Genomic DNA, 19,140 nt, shown 5'->3' on the forward strand with positions numbered 1-19,140 from the left:
TTAAATGTATGGTTTATCTCGCCAATAGTACAAATTATATTCTAATCTGTAAAGTGAACAATATTCGATTCCAGATTAGATGGTTCCTTATTTGCAGATATTTGATGATACTATTTGTACACCCGAAATGCATTTCTCTCTTGTAGGCCTATACTTTTGTCATTATAAATTAGATAAATGGCATTAATTATGTGAAAGTCAATCGATAAGAACCAAAAGCTTTCAAGCAACCCTAACATCGCAATTACAACCGATATCACAATGTGTAAAAAGTAAGCATGTTCTCAAATGCTGCAGAAAATGACAAAATATAGTCACATAAAATGGATAACTGACGGATATAATTACATATACCATCTTTCAAAAATAACCCAAATTCGTTACATCAATTTTTTCTATAACATAGGCTATCTGAATGGGTATAATAGTAGAAGGAAAATTCTAAGGATCATGCAAATATGCTTTGAGGTACTAATTTGGGAGTAATGATATAACTACATCTGCAAGTTAAAGTTCCACGTTTTTAGTACTCAGCTCATCACTTACAAAACAACTTCTCAGGTGTATGTAGATGCATCCATAATGACATACAGGGGACAAATGAAGGATTAGAAAACTGAATAGCGGGGCTCAAGCAATTCACACATATTTATTTCTGCATTTTAGCAGCTTCAAACCAAGGAGTGAAATCCGGACAGGTTGTTATAGCTACCCAATCCACGGGGGTTCCGATGTCTATTTAAAAGACCTCGGACCCTCCCTCTTCTCCTTTAAACAACATTATATATCACACACAGCATGCCAATGCGACCACGTCTTAATGAGCACTAAAACATTATCTTCTTAAAATGGGCTCATTCTTGTGTTTGCGTTCAGCCTAACTGACTCAGGCAAAGAGCGCGCGCAGGGGAACGAACAGCTATCACCAGAATTTCCCCTTTGGCAGTACCTGCTGATTGGGTCCTAAAAGCAAGCTGGTTTTAACTTTTAATATTTGGCTCCTGTGTTCTGCCATGACTAGTCGCAAAATACTGTTTCTCTAACCTATCACTAGTTTTAGGACAAGGTGAGACATTTTGGTAAGCAGCGCAGATTGTTTCGTTTTTTCTCTCATTGAAAAACGAGTGTGCGCGTATGAGCGCGCGTGTATCTGGTGAAGATGTTTAGCGAAACCTTTTTAAGGATGATATACCTTGGATGTTTCCTGTTTCTTTGTGGGCTTACGCATGCCATACCAAGTTACCCTATCTGGTGGTAAGTTTACATTTCACTCTACTTTTAACTTAAATTCTGCAATATCATAGGATTGTTATGCCTACCTGTTATTTCAACAATATACAGTACGTTATGTTAATTTATTGTTGCTTTCAGTTGGTTTCTTTGAAAGGATAGGCTAATATCAGCATGTGGTTTCCAACGCTGGTCACCCTGGCAATTAAGTTGTAGCCTATCATACCGGTCTAATTGACCCTGTCAACGGACAGTTGATATCGACGTTAACAAGCTGAGACGGAATCGTGAAGATGGGTTACAAAGCTAGTCAAGTGAAATTGTATGAAAGAAAAAAAAATGCACGTGAGTCAATGACACTATTGATTTCAAAGTGCACACAGTGCGGAAACAAGGGTATAATACCGACACAGACTGGTTATGCAAAGTAAAACATTTTTGTGCAAACTAGTTTCAGCATGATTTGATTAACTTAAAAAGAGGTGATGCTCCGTTCTACTTGATTCAATATTCGATGATAGACATAGGCCTAATGGCAGGTGCAGAATACATTCGTTTATGAGAGAGGCAGTGGGAAAAGGGGAATCAAAATGAATTATGTTATTATTTGAATGAGATTAATATCTAATAATAAGAGGAATAATGTGGAATCATAATTCAACAAAATACGTGCTTTCCTTCCCATTATTACTTCCATCAGAAAATGTATACGCAAAATGTACATTTCCTAGTAATCTCAATGATTTTTTCGATATCATGTAATGAATCCTTTAAACACACATTTAATAAACGGATTTCACTATTAAGAATATTGATTATTTCCCAAGTATTCAATTGAAATTGGCCTATCAGTTATGTTATGCAATGCAGTTGTGTCACCCCATGAGATAGAGGCTATACTACAATTATTTGGATAGAGCTTCAGCCACTGATTCAGCCACTTTCAACGATGCTTCATTAACTACAGTTTTATTTGGTCTCCATAGACAAATAATCAAATGTCATTTATTGGTCTTCTTATGACACTGATGTTGATCATTTCCCAAACAGTCAAATTCCCTTTGACATCTTATTGTGTTAAGCAGTAGGCCTAAGGAGAGTGAGGGATGCCTTCAAGCCTTGAGTTGGGGGTCAGTTGAAAAATGAATGAAACCCAATTGCCCATTCCCAGACTGTGGAAATTAGGATGGGAGATTTTCAACTGTAATTTTCTTTTGATTCAAAATAATCCATCGTTGACCGAATGTTTTATTTTAAAGATAAGAGCTGTCTGTTGTCATCTCTTGACAAAATATGAACTGTTTTCCGAGTTATTGCGTAGGCCTATTGCATGTTATAATATTATCACGATTGAAGCCACATTTGGAATTTAAGTAGATTGACTGACAGGCCATTGGAGGAGCTTTAATTGATAAATGATTGATTTCTGTTGAAAAAAAAATGATGAAAGAAAAGAGTGGGATTTGAGCCAACTGGGCATTAGGTGGACTGTTGGAGTCAGCTGATCAAACTGAGAAAGAACAAATTATGGAAAGGTGCAGTTGGAGGATGGAAAATTGGATGAATGTGAATTCCATTCACTCACCTTTAGGATGGATTTCATAGAAAGGCTTATGGAACCCTCTTGTTGAACAACTCATCTTCCCTAGAGAGGGCAGACATTTATCAGATTCTGCAGCTCAGAGGCATTAGAGCCAGAGGATAGGGGATGCTACAGAATAGACTACAGTCCTAGATCTGAGATCCTCAGTCCCAAGAAATTTACTACAGGTTTGCATTTCACCAATCACACACCGCATCCTTCAACAAATCAATATTTTCCTATGAAATATTAAAGATGCTGTGTCCTGCACTTATTTCAGCTAATAGGTCTCCTGGTGGTAATACTGATGAGAATCTAATTACATGCTCAGCTGGACAGAAATCCATCATAAACAGTGGTGGGCTCTCTAGTCCTAGATCAGCACTCCTACTCTTAGACCCAGGGCTGGGAAAGCCTGGCCAAAATCAGGATGGGTTCATTCTGTGGGGAGAAATCTAATGGTCTACTTCTGTTTTTCGCCAACCTCTCTTAGAGTATCCCCCAGACGTTCCCCTATTTGATCTATACCAGTACCAGTACCCGATTCAACTGGTGATAATCATCAAGCCATTGATCAGCCGTTTTTATCTCAATATCAAATAATTTCTGGGTAACAATTAAGTTCCGTACAAAAAAGCTACAAAAAAAGCTACAAAAAATAGCTTTTTAGCAAAGGGCAATTTCTCAAACAATCATTTTGATAGGAATGTCTAGGAGTGGTCTGAGTGGGGAGGGGAAAACTGAAAATTAGCTGTTATTGGCAGAGAGGTTTGGAACTACCTTTCTTATTGGTCTATTAACTCATTTACTGCATAGTGATGTCACCATGGAAGGCCAACACAGAATCCCACCAATACAGGCAGAAATGTATTTTCAAACCGCTCTTACACTAAAAGGGAATTATCATAATTTTCACTATTTCACAGTATTATTCCAACCTCATAGTGTGGAAATATATTATAAAACACAGGAAATCAAGTTTTTGATTGCACTGGGCCTTATTCCATATTTTGTTGTGTTACAGACTGAATTAAAACTTTATGGAATTGTTTTAGTTTTTTTCACCCATCTACAGACAATAATGACAAAGTGTAAACATATTTTTTGAAATGTTTGCACATTTATTGAAAATGAAATTCAGAAATATCTAATTTGCATAAGTATTCACACCCCTGAGTCAATACTTTGTAGAATCACCTTTGGCAGTGATTACAGCTATAAGTCTTTCTGGGTAAGTCTCTAAGAGCTTTCCACACATGGATTGTGCAACATTTGCCCATTATTCTTATTTAAAAAATTCAAGCTGGTTGATGATCATTGCTAGACAACCATTTTCAGGTCTTGCCATATATTTTCAAGTATATTTCAGTCAAAACTGTAACTCAGACACTCAGGAACATTCATGGTCTTCTTGGCAAAGAACACCAGTTTAGATTTGGCCTTGTGTTTTAGATTATTGTCCTGCTGAAAGGTTAATTCATCACCCAGTGTTTGGTCGAAAGCAAACTGAACCAGGTTTTCCTATAGGATTTTGCATGTGCTTATCTCCATTCCGTTTATTTTTTATCCTCAAAAGATTACAAGCATACCCATAACATAATGCAGACACAATTATGCTTGAAAATATGAAGAGTGGTACTCAGTAATGTGTTGTATTGGATTTGCCTCAAACATAACACTTTTGTATTCAGGACAAAAAGTTAATTGCTTTGCCAATTTTTTGCAGTATCACTTTAATGCCTTGTTGCAAAAAGGATGCATGTTTTGGAATATTTGTATTCTGTACAGGCTTCCTTCTTTTCACTGTGAATGGGGTTAGTATTGTGGAGTAACTACAATGTTGTTGATCCCATCCTCAGTTTTCTCTTATCACAGCCATTAAACTCTGTAACTGTTTTAAAGTCCCATTGGCCTCATGGTGAAATCCCTGAGTGGTTTCCTTCCTCTCCAGCAACTGTTAGGAAGGACACCTGTATCTTTGTAGTGACTGGGTGTACTGATACATCATCCAAAGTGTAATTAATAACTTCACCATGCTCAAAGGGATGTTCGATGTCTCCTTTTTTCTATAGGTGCCCTTTGCGAGGTATTGGAAAATCACCCTGGTCTTTGTGGTTGGATCTGTGTTTGAAAATCACTGCTCGACTGAGGGACCTTACAGATAATTAATTTTATGTGTGGGGTACACAGATGAGGTAGTCATTTAAAAATCATATTAAACGATATTATGAGTATTATTTGACATTATGGGGTATTGTGTGTAGGCCAGTGACACAAAATCTCAATTTAATCCATTTTAAATTCAGGCTGTAACAACAAAATGTGGAAAATGTCAAAGGGTGTGAATACTTCCTGGAGGCACTGTAGGTAGAACTAGCTGTGGCTACTCAAGGAGAGGTTTGGGAAACACTGGTCTAATACAATGCTGACAGAGAGGGTTGTTCCCTGAGTTCCACCAGAATCAAAGTGACAGAGTTATGTACAACCCACAGTACATAGTCATTCACCCTCTCTTTTTCGATCATAAAAGAGCTGTCTTTTGAATTTCTTTTTTGTGGGGCCAAGATTGTATCAAAACACCAGAACCAGTCATGATGACTGACAGAAGATGGCAGGCTTCCATTTGGTCACAGCAAACAGCCTCTGGCACCAAAATAAAGTCATCAACTTGTGTGTTTATGATTTGCTATTGGTGGGTGGGTCAGAGCACTGATTCAATCTGGGCAAGAGTGCAACGACGAAAGCAAAATAGAGGCGAGCAAGTCCAAAGACGCCGCTGAGCGTTCTCTGGGCTTATTGTGTCACCCCTACCAATACAAACAAAGCTCAGCTGAATCTGCAGCACCAGGCTATAAGAAGCTGAAGTGAAGTCACCATTGAACTCTGCATACTTTATGTTATATTGAGTGTTGATTCATTCTGGCTTAATGGAAACTAGATACCTCACTAAAGAGTGAGATAAGAAGCTAAAATAGGCTTGTGTTTCATGGTACTGTAACTTAACCCTTCTGCTGTTTTCCGGTCGAATTGGATGGATTTACAAGTTTTCTCTCTGAAAAATGTAGTTCAATTCATCTGATTGTCATAAGGTTCCATGAGGTTCCATGACAAAATTGACCGGTCATTAGAAATGAATGGGTGAGACTACAATTAGTGTATAAAATTGAGTTCAGGCACATGCCCATTCATCAAATTGACACACTTCCTCTCCCAGACCCCCACATGCATGTGTGTTTGAGTACGCACACACCACCCACAGCACACACACACACACACACACACACACACACACACACACACACACACACACACACACACACACACCACACACACACACACACACACACACACACACACACACACACACACTCACTCCCCTTCTTGGCTTCCATGGCAACCCCCATGGGAACTTTCCCAATAGAATATTTCCCCACGGAACCACACCTGTTGGCATTCTCACAAACAATCGCAACATTGTTTCAATAATATATTGAACTTTTCTTGCAGCTCTGGTATATAAAGCTTATTGAGGCCTGCTCACAATTCATTCTGGGCACAATGACCAAATTATATACTGGTATGTGAGGCTCTTGATCATATCTTTGATCATGACACTGGTGAGGAGGAGAGAGTCCTTGTTAAACTTTGACACAAAGTAGTCTGTGATAAATAGCACAAATGTTTCATCTGAGTATTTGTTATAGTCAAATAATCCATACATTATGCTTTGTTTTACTCAAAATCGAGTTGTATGAGCTCAGGTCAATGAGGCCTACAGGCCATAAATAGCAAATAGAAGTTAAAAACCTGTAATGTTACAAGAACTTAAGTTGATAAAAGATCTAAACACAACATTAGGTGATAATATATATAATATGGATTTATAATCAGCTGTAATGGGGCGGTTATTTGGACCGGGAACACAGAATTAATTAACATGAAACGAACACAACCGAAGGGTTAACCCAATTTTTTACATAACACCTTGCTGTTGAACAATAAGCACCTTTTAACTCCTCTCACTAAACGTGTCTTTACTTTTGCAAAGAACTGTCAATCATCCAAGAACTGACAGATATTATTATGATGAAAAGTCGCTTTGTGGAGGTTTGTTGGCAGAAGCTGGTGCTGAACGCTGCTTGGAGTTAGAATGGTTAGATGTACAATGGTGGAGGATTGGTGGAGGATTGGTGGAGGATTGGCTGAGGATGTGGGTCTCGACCAACACAGGTTCATGTCTCTCTAACTCCTCGACCTGTCATGGCTCAGCCTGACTGCACCCCCCCCCCACACACACACACACACACACAACACACACACAGCACCACACACACCACCACCCCACCTTAAAAGATAAATACCTGGAGGTGAAAGCTTGCCGCACATTCTTTTCCCAAACGTGCTCTCTTGATGTCAAAGTCGGCTCCAAAGCCCCAGGGCCTGCAAGAGTAAAGTGGTAATTCTACGGTACCCTGCTTGGGCTTGCTGAAATATGCATTAAACCTAGTCTGGATTCAGTTAAATGAGAGAGGAAAGATTATACTGACTGAGACTAGAATCAACATGATATCTATTATTTTCTCTTGTGTGTGTATTTCTGATGATAACATGCAGCTACTGTTTATGGAGACAACACAGGCAAGGTTTATATGAATCCTCAATCGTCTTGGTTTTGTTTGAGTTTCACCTAGAGGAAAGGTTTTTGTCTTCTCAGTGGCAAGTGGTAATGAACATTACAGGAATCTGGTATAAGACACATGATTCATTCTTTACCTATGAGAAAATAGAAATAACCTTTGTAATCAGAATCACTTTTAATTGCTAAGCACATTCACACATACCCAGAAATGTACTTGGTGGTATGGTGCTGCTGGCAGTATACTAACCTGGTCTCAGAGCAAAACGAATTATATTTGACTAAAATCTGTGCCCCTCCATTTAGTATGATATGTTACTTTACGTTATGTTACATTACAATCAGCTAAAATGTTAATGTTGTCTGTGATGAGGTTCGAACACACAACCTTTGGGTTGCTAGAAGTTTGCGCTGTCTGCGATGAGGTTTGAACACCCTACCTTTGGGTTGCTAGAAGTTTGCGTTGTCTTTGATGAGGTTTGAACACCCTACCTTTGGTTGCTAGAAGTTTGCGTTGTCTTTGATGAGGTTTGAACACCCTACCTTTGGGTTGCTAGAAGTTTGCGTTGTCTTTGGTGAGGTTTGAACACCCTACCTTTGGGTTGCTAAAAGTTTGCGTTGTCTTTGATGAGGTTTGAACACCCTACCTTTGGGTTGCTAGAAGTTTGCGTTGTCTTTGATGAGGTTTAAAACCCTACCTTTGGGTTGCTAGAAGTTTGCGCTGTCTAAGATAGGTTTTGAACACCCTACCTTTGGGTTGCTAGAAGTTTGCGTTATACACCCACCCAGCCACCCTAACCAAACACTGTCCTTTTGTTTCTAACCTACTGTCTTATCGAACATAATATATCATACTAAACAGATCAAGTAATGTAACCTAATGTACATTAACATATCATACTAAATGGAGTAGCACAGATTTTTGTAAAATATAATATGTTTTGCTCTGAGACCAGGCTGGTAGACAACATATTATATTATAGAGACAGGAACACAGAGAGGAATTTAGTTCACATTAGAAGTTAGATCTAGGAATTACAAGGAGGAACAATTTACTAATAAATGAAAACATTTTGCATTCAACTTAAGACCACAAACTCCATATATCTTAAATGGAGTTGTACAGCATGTAAAATATGTATTTGTTAGTACTCAATAACACCATGTACTCCATAGTCTACCTCTGTAATAAATCCATAAATCATATGGTTGAAGCTTTCCCCACTTCCTCTCCTCCTACTTCCTAACAGTAATAGAGGTGACCTGAATCACTCAGCCTGTATAGGACGTCCTCAGAAGCAGAGCTAGCGTGAGGGCCATGGGTCTGACCGCCCTAGGGCCCACACACCTATAGGGGCCCTGTAAGGGGCCCCCTGTTCTTACAGATACAAAAAAATAGAAATAAAGAAAAAACAATATTTAACACTATAAATCATAGCAAAATGGATAAATATTATATAATATATAATATATTTTCATCAAATCCTGGAATTTGTCTGAGCTGGTGTTGGTTATTTTATAAAGCAATGTACAGCTGTGTCTGTCGCTATACCCCCTTGAGGGGCCCCCTGCATGGCCTTGAACCAAAACGCAATTATCGGAAAACACCATTCTAAAGCTCAACTGATACGAGTGGTTTCATGTGACAGAGGTGAAAATCTCCATTAGAAACATTGAAAGAGGTGAAGTCTAAAGATGCAAATAGGATGGGTTGCTAATATGACTAAGATTGTGACTTTGGCCTCTGGACAAAGAAAAAACGTTGATATGAAAACCAATAGAACATGAGAGAAAAGTTGCTTTCAATGGCATGTCAGGAAGTCTTTATAAAATACAGAGTGGGGTTCCAGATTTTCGGGATCCCGATTTGCTATAGCTACAGTCACTGAGATTTCTGCGCATGTGCGCAATTTTTTTACATAGCTGCTGCCCACTCTGTACCGTCTCCCCCTCCTTCCAGATTGTTTTATGTAGCTGAGCTCACAATGCTGACTACGTAGCTGCTGCCCACTCGTACCGTCTCCCCTCCTTCCAGATTGTTTTATGTAGCTGAGCTCACAATGCTGACTACGTAGCTGCTGCCCACGTACCGTCCTCCCCCTCCTTCCAGATTGTTTTATTGTAGCTGAGCTCACAATGCTGACTACGTAGCTGCTGCCCACTCCGTACCGTCTCCCCCTCCTTCCGAATTGTTTTATGTAGCTGAGCTCACAATGCTGACTACGTAGCTGCTGCCCACTCCGTACCGTCTCCCCCTCCTTCCAGATTGTTATATGTAGCTGAGCTCACAATGCTGACTACGTAGCTGCTGCCCACTCCGTACCGTCTCCCCCTCCTTCCAGATTGTTTTATGTAGCTGAGCTCACAATGCTGACTACGTAGCTGCTGCCCACTCCGTACCGTCTCCCCTCCTTCCAAGATTGTTTTATGTAGCTGAGCTCACAATGCTGACTACGTAGCTGCTGCCCACTCCGTACCGTCTCCCCCTCCTTCCAGATTGTTTTAGTAGCTTGAGCGTCACAATGCTGACTACGTTAGCTGCTGCCCACTCCGTACCGTCTTCCCTCCTTTCCAGATTGTTTTTATGTAGCTGAAGCTCACAATGCTGACTACGTAGCTGCTGGCCATCCGTACCGTCTCCCCTCCTTCAGTTGTTTTATGTGCTGAGCTCACAATGCTACTACTAGCTGCTGCCCACTCCGTACCGTCTCCCCCTCCTTCCAGATTGTTTTATGTAGCTGAGCTCACAATGCTGACTACGTAGCTGCTGCTTCCCCCTCCTTGATCAGCCATGTACGCCTTTGTCTGGTGTAGCCTACAAAACTCCATGTTGTACACAAAAGACATGGTCAACATGTTCAAACTATTGTAGAAGAGTAGGCTATTAAGCATAAGCACGATTTCATGTTATTTTTCAGGAGGGGAGTTAGGCTACATGCAGAACAAACTTGCCCACTGTCAGACTCTGGTTACCAGTCCGGATACATGCTTGGCTGCCTAGAACCTTCGCTGCCCAGAGGTGGAACAGCTACAGTAGGTAGCCTACTCGTGCTGTACTTCCATGATCATTGAGAAGCTAAATAGCAGTTTAGAGCCTGTGTGTTGTGTGTTGTGTTGCTAAAACACAGATCGTTTTTACCCCAATGCAAAACTCAAGTGGGGAGTGACGCCTAATTAGTGTTGTAATGTTATTTTTTTCATCATCATTGCAAACATTCGCTCAGCAGGAGGTAGACAGGCAGTCAAAGTAATGGTGTTCTTTTTTCAGTAACTGTGGCTAGTGGCTACAATATGGCAGCAACTATAGCCTACGTCATCACACAAAACAATTACTGTTTTTGCAATGTGTAGGGACTGCTTCCTGCTTGTGCAACTGCAATATTCATTGCAACAGACAGAGAAGGTTGTAGCCTTCATAATAGGCTATATCTCTTTTGGAATGTTCATTCAAATTGCCACAGGGGTTTTTATTTCAGCTGTTAAGAAAGATAAGGCAGACACATAGGCTACGTCATCATGGTTAAGAAGAGGGTGAGTAAAGAGAGAAACGTCAAAGGATTGGGGCAGTGTCAGCAGCAGCTACGTATAAAAAAAATTGTGCGTATAATAACACATGCGCAGAACATGATCCAGATCCTTATCTTTGACAAAGAGGTTTCCGGAGTGGCCACGGCCTATACAATAATTCCCTAAATCTTTCTACGGTTGGATTTTGGCTAGGCTACTTTGAAGCAAGGTAAGACATCCCTTGTAAATAGGCTAGGAAGTTAAACTTCCAGGATTCAAACAATTAAGTATATCTTCTCACCATGTAGACTGCCTTCAACCAAAGCCAACCCGAGCCGTTAGTGGGCCCTCAGTGAAATCTTGTTTGGGGGACCCCCTATCTGGCGGGGAAAATATTTTAGTGGCCCCCCTCTTGATGGCGTAGAGGGAAAAAATTACGTTTTTGAGTTAATTTCCTGCAATTCTACACATTTTGCCATGGGGCGGAGACAGGGCTCTAAAGTGCGACCAATTTCATTGCATATGCTATAGTCAATCAATCAACAATATAATAATACTCTTAACTAGGCAAGTCAGTAAAGAATAAATTATTATTGCTGGGCCAATTGTGTACTGTCCTATGGGACTCCCAATCATGGCCGGTTGTGATGTAGCCTGGAGTCGAACCAGGGTGTCTGTAGTGACCCCTCTAACACTGAGATGCAGTGCCTTAGACCGCTGTGCACCTCAGGAGCCCAACTAGCTAGCTTACAAACTGTGGATATTATGCGATTAGAAAGACACACAATTAATGTAAGACATCACAGCACAGTCCTTTTTTCCCCATATCGTGCTGCCCTACTAACAACCTGGCAACTTTCGCAGTATATGCAAACATTTGGTGGCACAGAAAAAAAGGGAAAGTGATGTATTTTAACAGGAGATGTGCTTCAAAAGTAAGTAGGATTATTTGACTGTTTTTACACAGGCAGCCCAATGCTTATATTTTTTATTTTGACCAATCACATCAGATCTTTTCACATCAGATATTTTTCAGAACTTATCTGATTGGTCAAAAGAAAAAAAAGATCAGAATTGGGTTGCCTGTGTAAACAGAGTCATATACAGTGCCTTCAGAAAGTATTCACACCTCTTAACTTTTTCCACATTTTATTGTGTTACAGCCTGAATTTAAAATGTATTAAATTAAGATTTTGTCACTGGCCTAACACAATAACCCATAATCTCAAAGTGGAATTATGTTTCAACATTTTTACAAATTAATTAAAAATGAACAGCAGAAATGTCTTGAGTCAATAAGTATTCAACCCCATTGTTATGACAAGCGTAAATAAGTTCAGGAGAAAAATGTGCTTAACAAGTCACATAATAAGTTGCATGGACTCACTCTGTGTGCAATAATAGTGTTTAACATGATTTTTGAATGACTACCTCATCTCTGTACCACACACATACAATTATCTGTAAAGGCCCTAAGTCGAGCAGTGAATTTCAAACACAGATTCAACCACAAAGACCAGGGAGGTTTTCCAATGCCTCGCAAAGAAGGACACCTATTGGTAAAAATAAAAACACAGACATTGAATATCCCTTTGAGCATGGTGAAGTTATTAATTACACTTTGGATGGTGTATCAATACACCCAGTCACTACAAAGATACAGGTTTCCAGAGAGGAAGGAAACCCCTCAGGGATTTCACCATGAGGCCAATGGTGACTTTAAAACAGTTACAGAGTTTAATGGCTGTGATAAGAGAAAACTGAGGATGGATCAACAACATTGTAGTTTCTCCACAATGCTAACCTAAATGACAGAGTGAAATGAAGGAAGCTTGTACAGAATGAAAATATTCCAAAACATGCATTGCGGTTTGCAACAAGGCACTAAAGTAATACTGCAAAACAAAGTGGCAAAGCAATTCACTTTTTGCCCTGAATACAAAGTGTTATGTTTGGGGAAAATCCAATACAACACATTACTGAGTACCACTCTCCATATTGTCAAGCATAAGGGTGGCTGCATCATGTTATTGGTATGCTTGTAATCATTAAGGACTGAGGAGATTTTCAGGATAAAAAATAAATGGAATTAAGCTAAGGACAGGCAAAATCCTAGAAGAAATCCTGGTTCAGATTGCTTTCCACCAGACACTAATTCACCTTCCAGCAGGACAATAACCTAAAACCCAAGGCCAGATCTACACTGGAGTTGCTTGCCAAGAAGACAGTGAATGATCCTGAGTGGCTGAGTTAGTTTTGACTGAAATCTACTTGAAAAATTCTATGGCAAGTCCTGAAAATGGTTGTCTAGCAATGAGCAATGACCAATTTGACAGAGCTTGAAGAATTTAGTTTTTTTTGTTGCGCAATCCAGGTGTGGAAAGCTCATAGTGACTTACACAGAAAGACTCACAGCTGTTATCGCAGCCAAAGGTGCTTCTACAAAATAGTGACTGAGGGGTGTGAATACTTGTGTAAATTAGAAATTTCTGTATTTCATTTTCAATACATGCTCTAAAATTTCTTAAACATGTTTTCACTATATCATTATGGTGTATTGCGTGTAGATAAGTGAGAAAATAAATCAATTTACTACATTTTGAATTCAGGCTCTAACACAACAAAATGTGGAATAAATCAAGGGGTATTGCTTATTTGAGGTCAAAATAGCTCTTACAATATTTCAGTGGTATAAATACTTGGTAGAACTGTAATGCAGAAACCAGCTACCCTCTGAAAAAAATTGTTATTCTATGGAAAATGTTATATAAATACCAGAATTCCTATCCTCTAATAGTCTGTATGTGCAACTTGTTATGGTATTTGGGTTGTTATAACATTTGGTTTGAAGTGACTGAGGATTTGTGCATGCTTTTTGAAGCTTCCTGCCATAGGCCCTACCACTCCCATTGTTTCACTAGCAGCGATGCTAATGCTGGCTGTGGGGTAAGTAAATAAAGAAAAACTAAGACATATTTTTGGTCATTATCTCTCAGGATCAATGGTTGAATCATTTTTTGTAAATAAAATTAAGTATATTTCAAATGTTGGTGTACCGCCCCGTTTTTAACACATAAATAAGACACAATTCATATTTGTTTCAAAATTCAAAAAACTAAATGATACTACTATCAAATTATGGTAAATCAGCTTTTTAGTACTAGTGTGGACTGCACTTTGGAAAAGAGATGCTCATTATTTATTAAGAGAAAAATATATATTTTCGATTTTCCAGAATATGCTAATCAAATGTATTGGTTATATTTTATTTCAGATAACATTATTTACATGTCACTAAAGTTTGATATTTTGCTATGATTGTTACTTTTTCCAATAGTTTCTTTTTTGGGTCAAAATTATCCCTGTTATCTATGTATGTAAAATAGGCCCAGTAGCAATGGAAAGGTGGTTCCTCCTATTTTTAGAAATCAAAACTCAGTTTTCGCGCACGATTGCACGTAGAAAGGTTTTGCAAAGACTGGGTTTATAAGAACAGATGTTTGAGGAGCTGGGCAGTGTGAGCGCTCACTACGAGACAGGGTTTTTCCAATAGGCTCTGTATGCGATGCGCATGTGATAAATAAGAAACATGACGAACTAACAAAAAGACACACATTTAATTCCACTAAATCATGCAATTTAATCTGTAGACCGATAAGCTTGACCTGTCAAATTTATTTTCAGCAGTTAACCAACTAACGGTTAACTGTTGACATCCTTAGTGTTGATGCCTAATTTGCGTTTATGATCGGCCATATCGGCTATTCATTTTTTAAATGATCTGGTCAGAATGGCGCCTCGAGAGCACCCCACTCCCTCTGTGCTGAAACTAGTGCCGCGCCTGTACGTCCTGAGACTTATGACTGTGTGTATTGTCCAGGCAGGTTCTGTTTGTCTGTCTGGCCTGTTCTGATCTGATCATCTACAGTATACACTCACACAGTAGTCATACAATACTAGCTTTAACCCTACTCATACATGGTCAAACATGAATCAACAGGTAACACCTAAAATAGTATAACCATATTATCAGGCATGGGGAACAGCATAATGCAATACAAAAAGAAGCGTAGCACAATCGTGAGATAAAAACATATACAGTAGTACAGTATCTAAGTAGCTAGCTGGATAGGTTGGAACCATGCCGCTGTTTGTTTTCTTACACCTGCTGACCTCACTCAACACCCACAGAGACATTCACAAGTTCTTCCTGGCAGAACAGAACGTCTACAGGTCAAATTAAAAGCTGTGCCACTTGTTTTCCCTTCTTCCTCCCTCAGTCTTTCCCAGACAAGATCTTATCTGCTCACACTCGCGGAGGGGGCTGTACTTGTGTTGCTGGTTTCACTTGGCATGGTTCAGAAGTCATCACATTCCTGCTCTACATGTTATGGCTATTAGGAGCAAGTGTCTGCGGTGGGTTGTGATGTGGACTCAGGTTTCTGTTGTGCGAGGTCTGCTGTGCTCAGTTTAGCGCCTTAGGGTGCGGATTGACAAGCGCCAAAGAGAGGTCAATTTGGAATAGGAGTTTCCTTGTTTACTGACGTGCTTGCTTTCGTTCATATGTATTGCAGACAAAATGCAGGCCGTGAGGACTTGATATCCTCTCAGACACTTTTAGAGCCTGTTTCCCCCCTGTCTTTCTTTTTGTATTTCTCATATATGATTAACCAGAGGTCTAGTCATGTCTCTGAGCCAAGGAAAATAATATGGGAAAGCCTTTAAAGTGAGCATGACACATTGCTCCGCCATTTGCTCGGGGATATACTTTGGAAAGTACTAAATGGCTACACTTACTCGGTAACCCATTGACGTACGTAGGCTACAGACAAGAGGTTGAAGGCAGACGCATGAGACTGGGTGTATTCAGTTAAGCTTCATTTGTTAGAGCAAACAATATATCTGCTACGTTGACTTGATTTGCGACGCAAACGTCTGGTACACAAGGTCAGCCTGTCTCTCAGGGACGACCTGGGTCTCGGTTCTCCAGTTGCAATGTAACTTAAGCATTACGATGATCGTACCAGTCGCATCGTTATTTCCGAGGCAACGTTTTTAAGTGTTTCCCGGAACAAGCACGCAGAGAGAACGTTCGCTAAGTGCGTCTTTAGCCATTTGTCGACACTGGTAGGATCGACAGAAAAGCAACACTGCTCTCGGATCAGCCTACTCCACTCAAATCTTACCTTAATATTAGAATTATTCCACAGTACTGACGACGGATCAGCTCTTAGACACGTATTATAATCTGTGGCTACAAATATTGAGGCGGCTTAACATGCTTAGCCAATAATAATGCACTAATTGCACACGTCTTGTCACACGTCATGAAGCATATTGAGGCAAAAATGACAGGCAGTAGCCTAGTGGCAAAAATAAAACTCAATATGATTTTCATATGATTGAAATATATAGGCCCATGGAGCCAATTTATCTTTTAATGTCGTTTTCTCCGTTTTCATTTGAAGCATTATGTTGTCTGTCACTTGTTTGTAGTAATTGCAAATACTTTGGCACTTTGTATTAGTAGTCAACTTCGTTCTGAAGTTATTGGAGCTTACAGTCAGACAGATGCCTAGCCTAAACATCTTGATTATATGTTTAACGGAGATCTTCTGTGAGTAAAGTCACGCGGAAGGGCAAAAAGCATCTAACGATGCACTTTAGCTGCTCTACAAGTCTCTGGATCACTCGTAGATGTGCAAACGTTTTTAAGAGCAACGGTACTAACGAAGCCTCTGGGAAACAGTTTGGCTACTAAAGATACATCGTAAGATGGTTCTAATGACGATCTCAATGCTACGACGTCTCTGGTAAACCTCTCTGTGTAGAGTGATACGGTTAAATCATCTCTTTTTTAGAGTGGAATTTAGAAATGCCTGGGGTGAGACTCTGGCTCTGTATGATAATCTTGTTGTTGTGATCACAGAGTGATTACTTCTTTAACATCGTTGCCCAGGTCAACAGATAGTGAGATAATTGAGCTGCACAAGTCCTGCCTGCTCCCACCTGCTCTGGCTTGAGGCCTACTGTCGGAGCCACGTTTGGGAGTGTCAAAAACAGTGAGCGGATATCCCTTCTTTCTATGTACTTGATCTTCTTTTTGTCCAGCTCCTGTTATTTTGGATGAGTGTAAAATTCCCTTGTTCTACTGTTGGAGGTTGGAGCAGATCACTGTGCAAACAAACACTGCACTGTCTGTCTCTGTCATAATGGCCAAATCACTCAGACGTGGATCGCCAGATTACTGTCATCAATAGCAGCTTCAGTGAGGACTGAGTTTACTGCAGAAGGAGCTGTTGACTGGAGTGCCAACAAGGAACTTGTTGCTACTATGCAGTAGTTGCCTTGCCAATGACAATAGGAAGTCAGTTATTAGATCAAAGGTTATGTTACGGTTGTAATATAATACGTTTTTATTCATGGTGAATTGATTAGTATAACAATCCCATTCATAGAATGAGGTTTATCCAATCCTATCGTCTCTATGAGCTGTATTTACCTGAGCTGACAACGATGGATAGTAATTGGAATGGAATTAACCCTAACTGTATGTAGTACTCTGGGAGAGGGTGAATGGAAATAAATGCATGGTGGCTAAATGAAAACAATGTGATGGATTATGAGGAGCAGAGCAGAGGAACAGTGAGTGAGGAGTGAAGGAAAATACTGTATGTTAAAAGCTTGATGTGGAAGTGCATGAGTGTGGTCTGAGTGTATCTTATTAATATATTGTAATACATGGGTGAAATACAGTAGGATATCAACCAAGCACCTATATTGTGGAATGGATAATCGAAGTGAAATATATTTGCTATCAATGTGTCCAAAATAGTTCCCCCCCCCGTGGGGACAATAACGTGTATCAGCTGTTGTTAGAACATAGTGGCCATCATTTAATCTCATGTCATGCTTATGTACATGCTTCCTTTTATCCTCATTGGATGGTTGTCATCCTCCCACTCTCGACCCTCCCACTGACGGTAGTAGGCCACTGTACAAAACAGTGCAAATACAAACTGACTGGAGCTAGATTGACTGGTGCGTTCTTTAGATCAAACAATTACAATTACAGCATGCTGCTTCAAAAGTCTTCTTCAAAAGTACCAATGACATAACATGAGATGACACAGCACCGAGATAGTTGTCACATTTCCATGGTTACGAGCGATGTTAACACCTTAATTGAAAGACACTCACACACACACACACACACAAACACACAGACAGAAAGATATTATCAGAGAACAATCAAGTTTGCACTTGTTGCATCCCAGAATATCCGTCCTCAAAGAGAAAGGGGGATGGATGGATAGATATGTAATTAATACATCCGTCTGAAGTCTCAATGTACAGTTGTACTCTCATTACCCTAAGTCAAGGGCCTGTTTAGCGTGTGGACACTTTAAAAAAGTTGTGGTTTTCTGTAATAACAAGGTGGAGTTTCCAAGTTGTCAACCTAGAGGTCTATGAACCACTTTGGGTTCACGGGGGGACTTTCATCTTTCCTCGTGGCGCGGTTACCTTTGTGGGGTATAGCACTGGGACTGCGGTTTAAATCCACACAAAGGCCAGGTGGCTACAGAGGGGATAGATAGAGGGATAAGGCATTGATGCTTAATGGTAACATCTGATACACACACACACACACACACACACACACACACACACAACACACACACAACACACACACACACACCCCACACACATATGTCCAACACATTCTCACCAACAATGCAGTACACACATAAACACAACATACACCCACAAAGAAAGAGAGACACACACGAGCAGTCAGTATATCATGTCACTGCCTCCTCTCTCCCCATGCAGGTCCCTAGCGGTGGGCCACCAGTACTCGTCCCTGGGCTCCCAGCCCATCCTGTGCGGCTCCATTCCTGGCCTGGTGCCCAAGCAGCTGCGATTCTGCCGGAACTATGTGGAGATCATGCCCAGTGTGGCAGAAGGTGTGAAGATCGGCATCCAGGAGTGCCAGCATCAATTCAGGGGCCGTCGTTGGAACTGCACCACCATCAACGACAAGGCCATCTTCGGACCAGTGCTGGACAAAGGTAATGTATGGTAATAGAATTATAAGAGAATACAGGATACACTCATAAACAGTGGTGTAAAGTACTTAAGTAAAAATACTTAAAAGTACTACTAAAGTATTTGTGGGGGGTAT

At 40.2% G+C, this 19,140-nt stretch overlaps 1 protein-coding gene across 1 annotated transcript in view; it reads left to right on the forward strand.

Moving 5' to 3' along the window:
* The first annotated feature begins 798 nt into the window (after positions 1-798).
* LOC111979496 (protein Wnt-3a) overlaps positions 799-19,140 on the forward strand; it is a 33,104-nt gene continuing 14,762 nt past the window's right edge. Inside the window, exons 1-2 of the mRNA XM_024010082.3 lie at positions 799-1,254; positions 18,789-19,027. Of these exons, the coding sequence (XP_023865850.1) occupies positions 1,160-1,254; positions 18,789-19,027 (334 nt within the window). The 5' untranslated portion in view covers positions 799-1,159. The remainder of the gene's footprint in view (positions 1,255-18,788; positions 19,028-19,140) is intronic.

The sequence above is a fragment of the Salvelinus sp. IW2-2015 genome, linkage group LG19, assembly GCF_002910315.2.
Source record: "Salvelinus sp. IW2-2015 linkage group LG19, ASM291031v2, whole genome shotgun sequence".
In the NCBI taxonomy this organism is placed as follows: Eukaryota; Metazoa; Chordata; class Actinopteri; order Salmoniformes; family Salmonidae; genus Salvelinus; species Salvelinus sp. IW2-2015.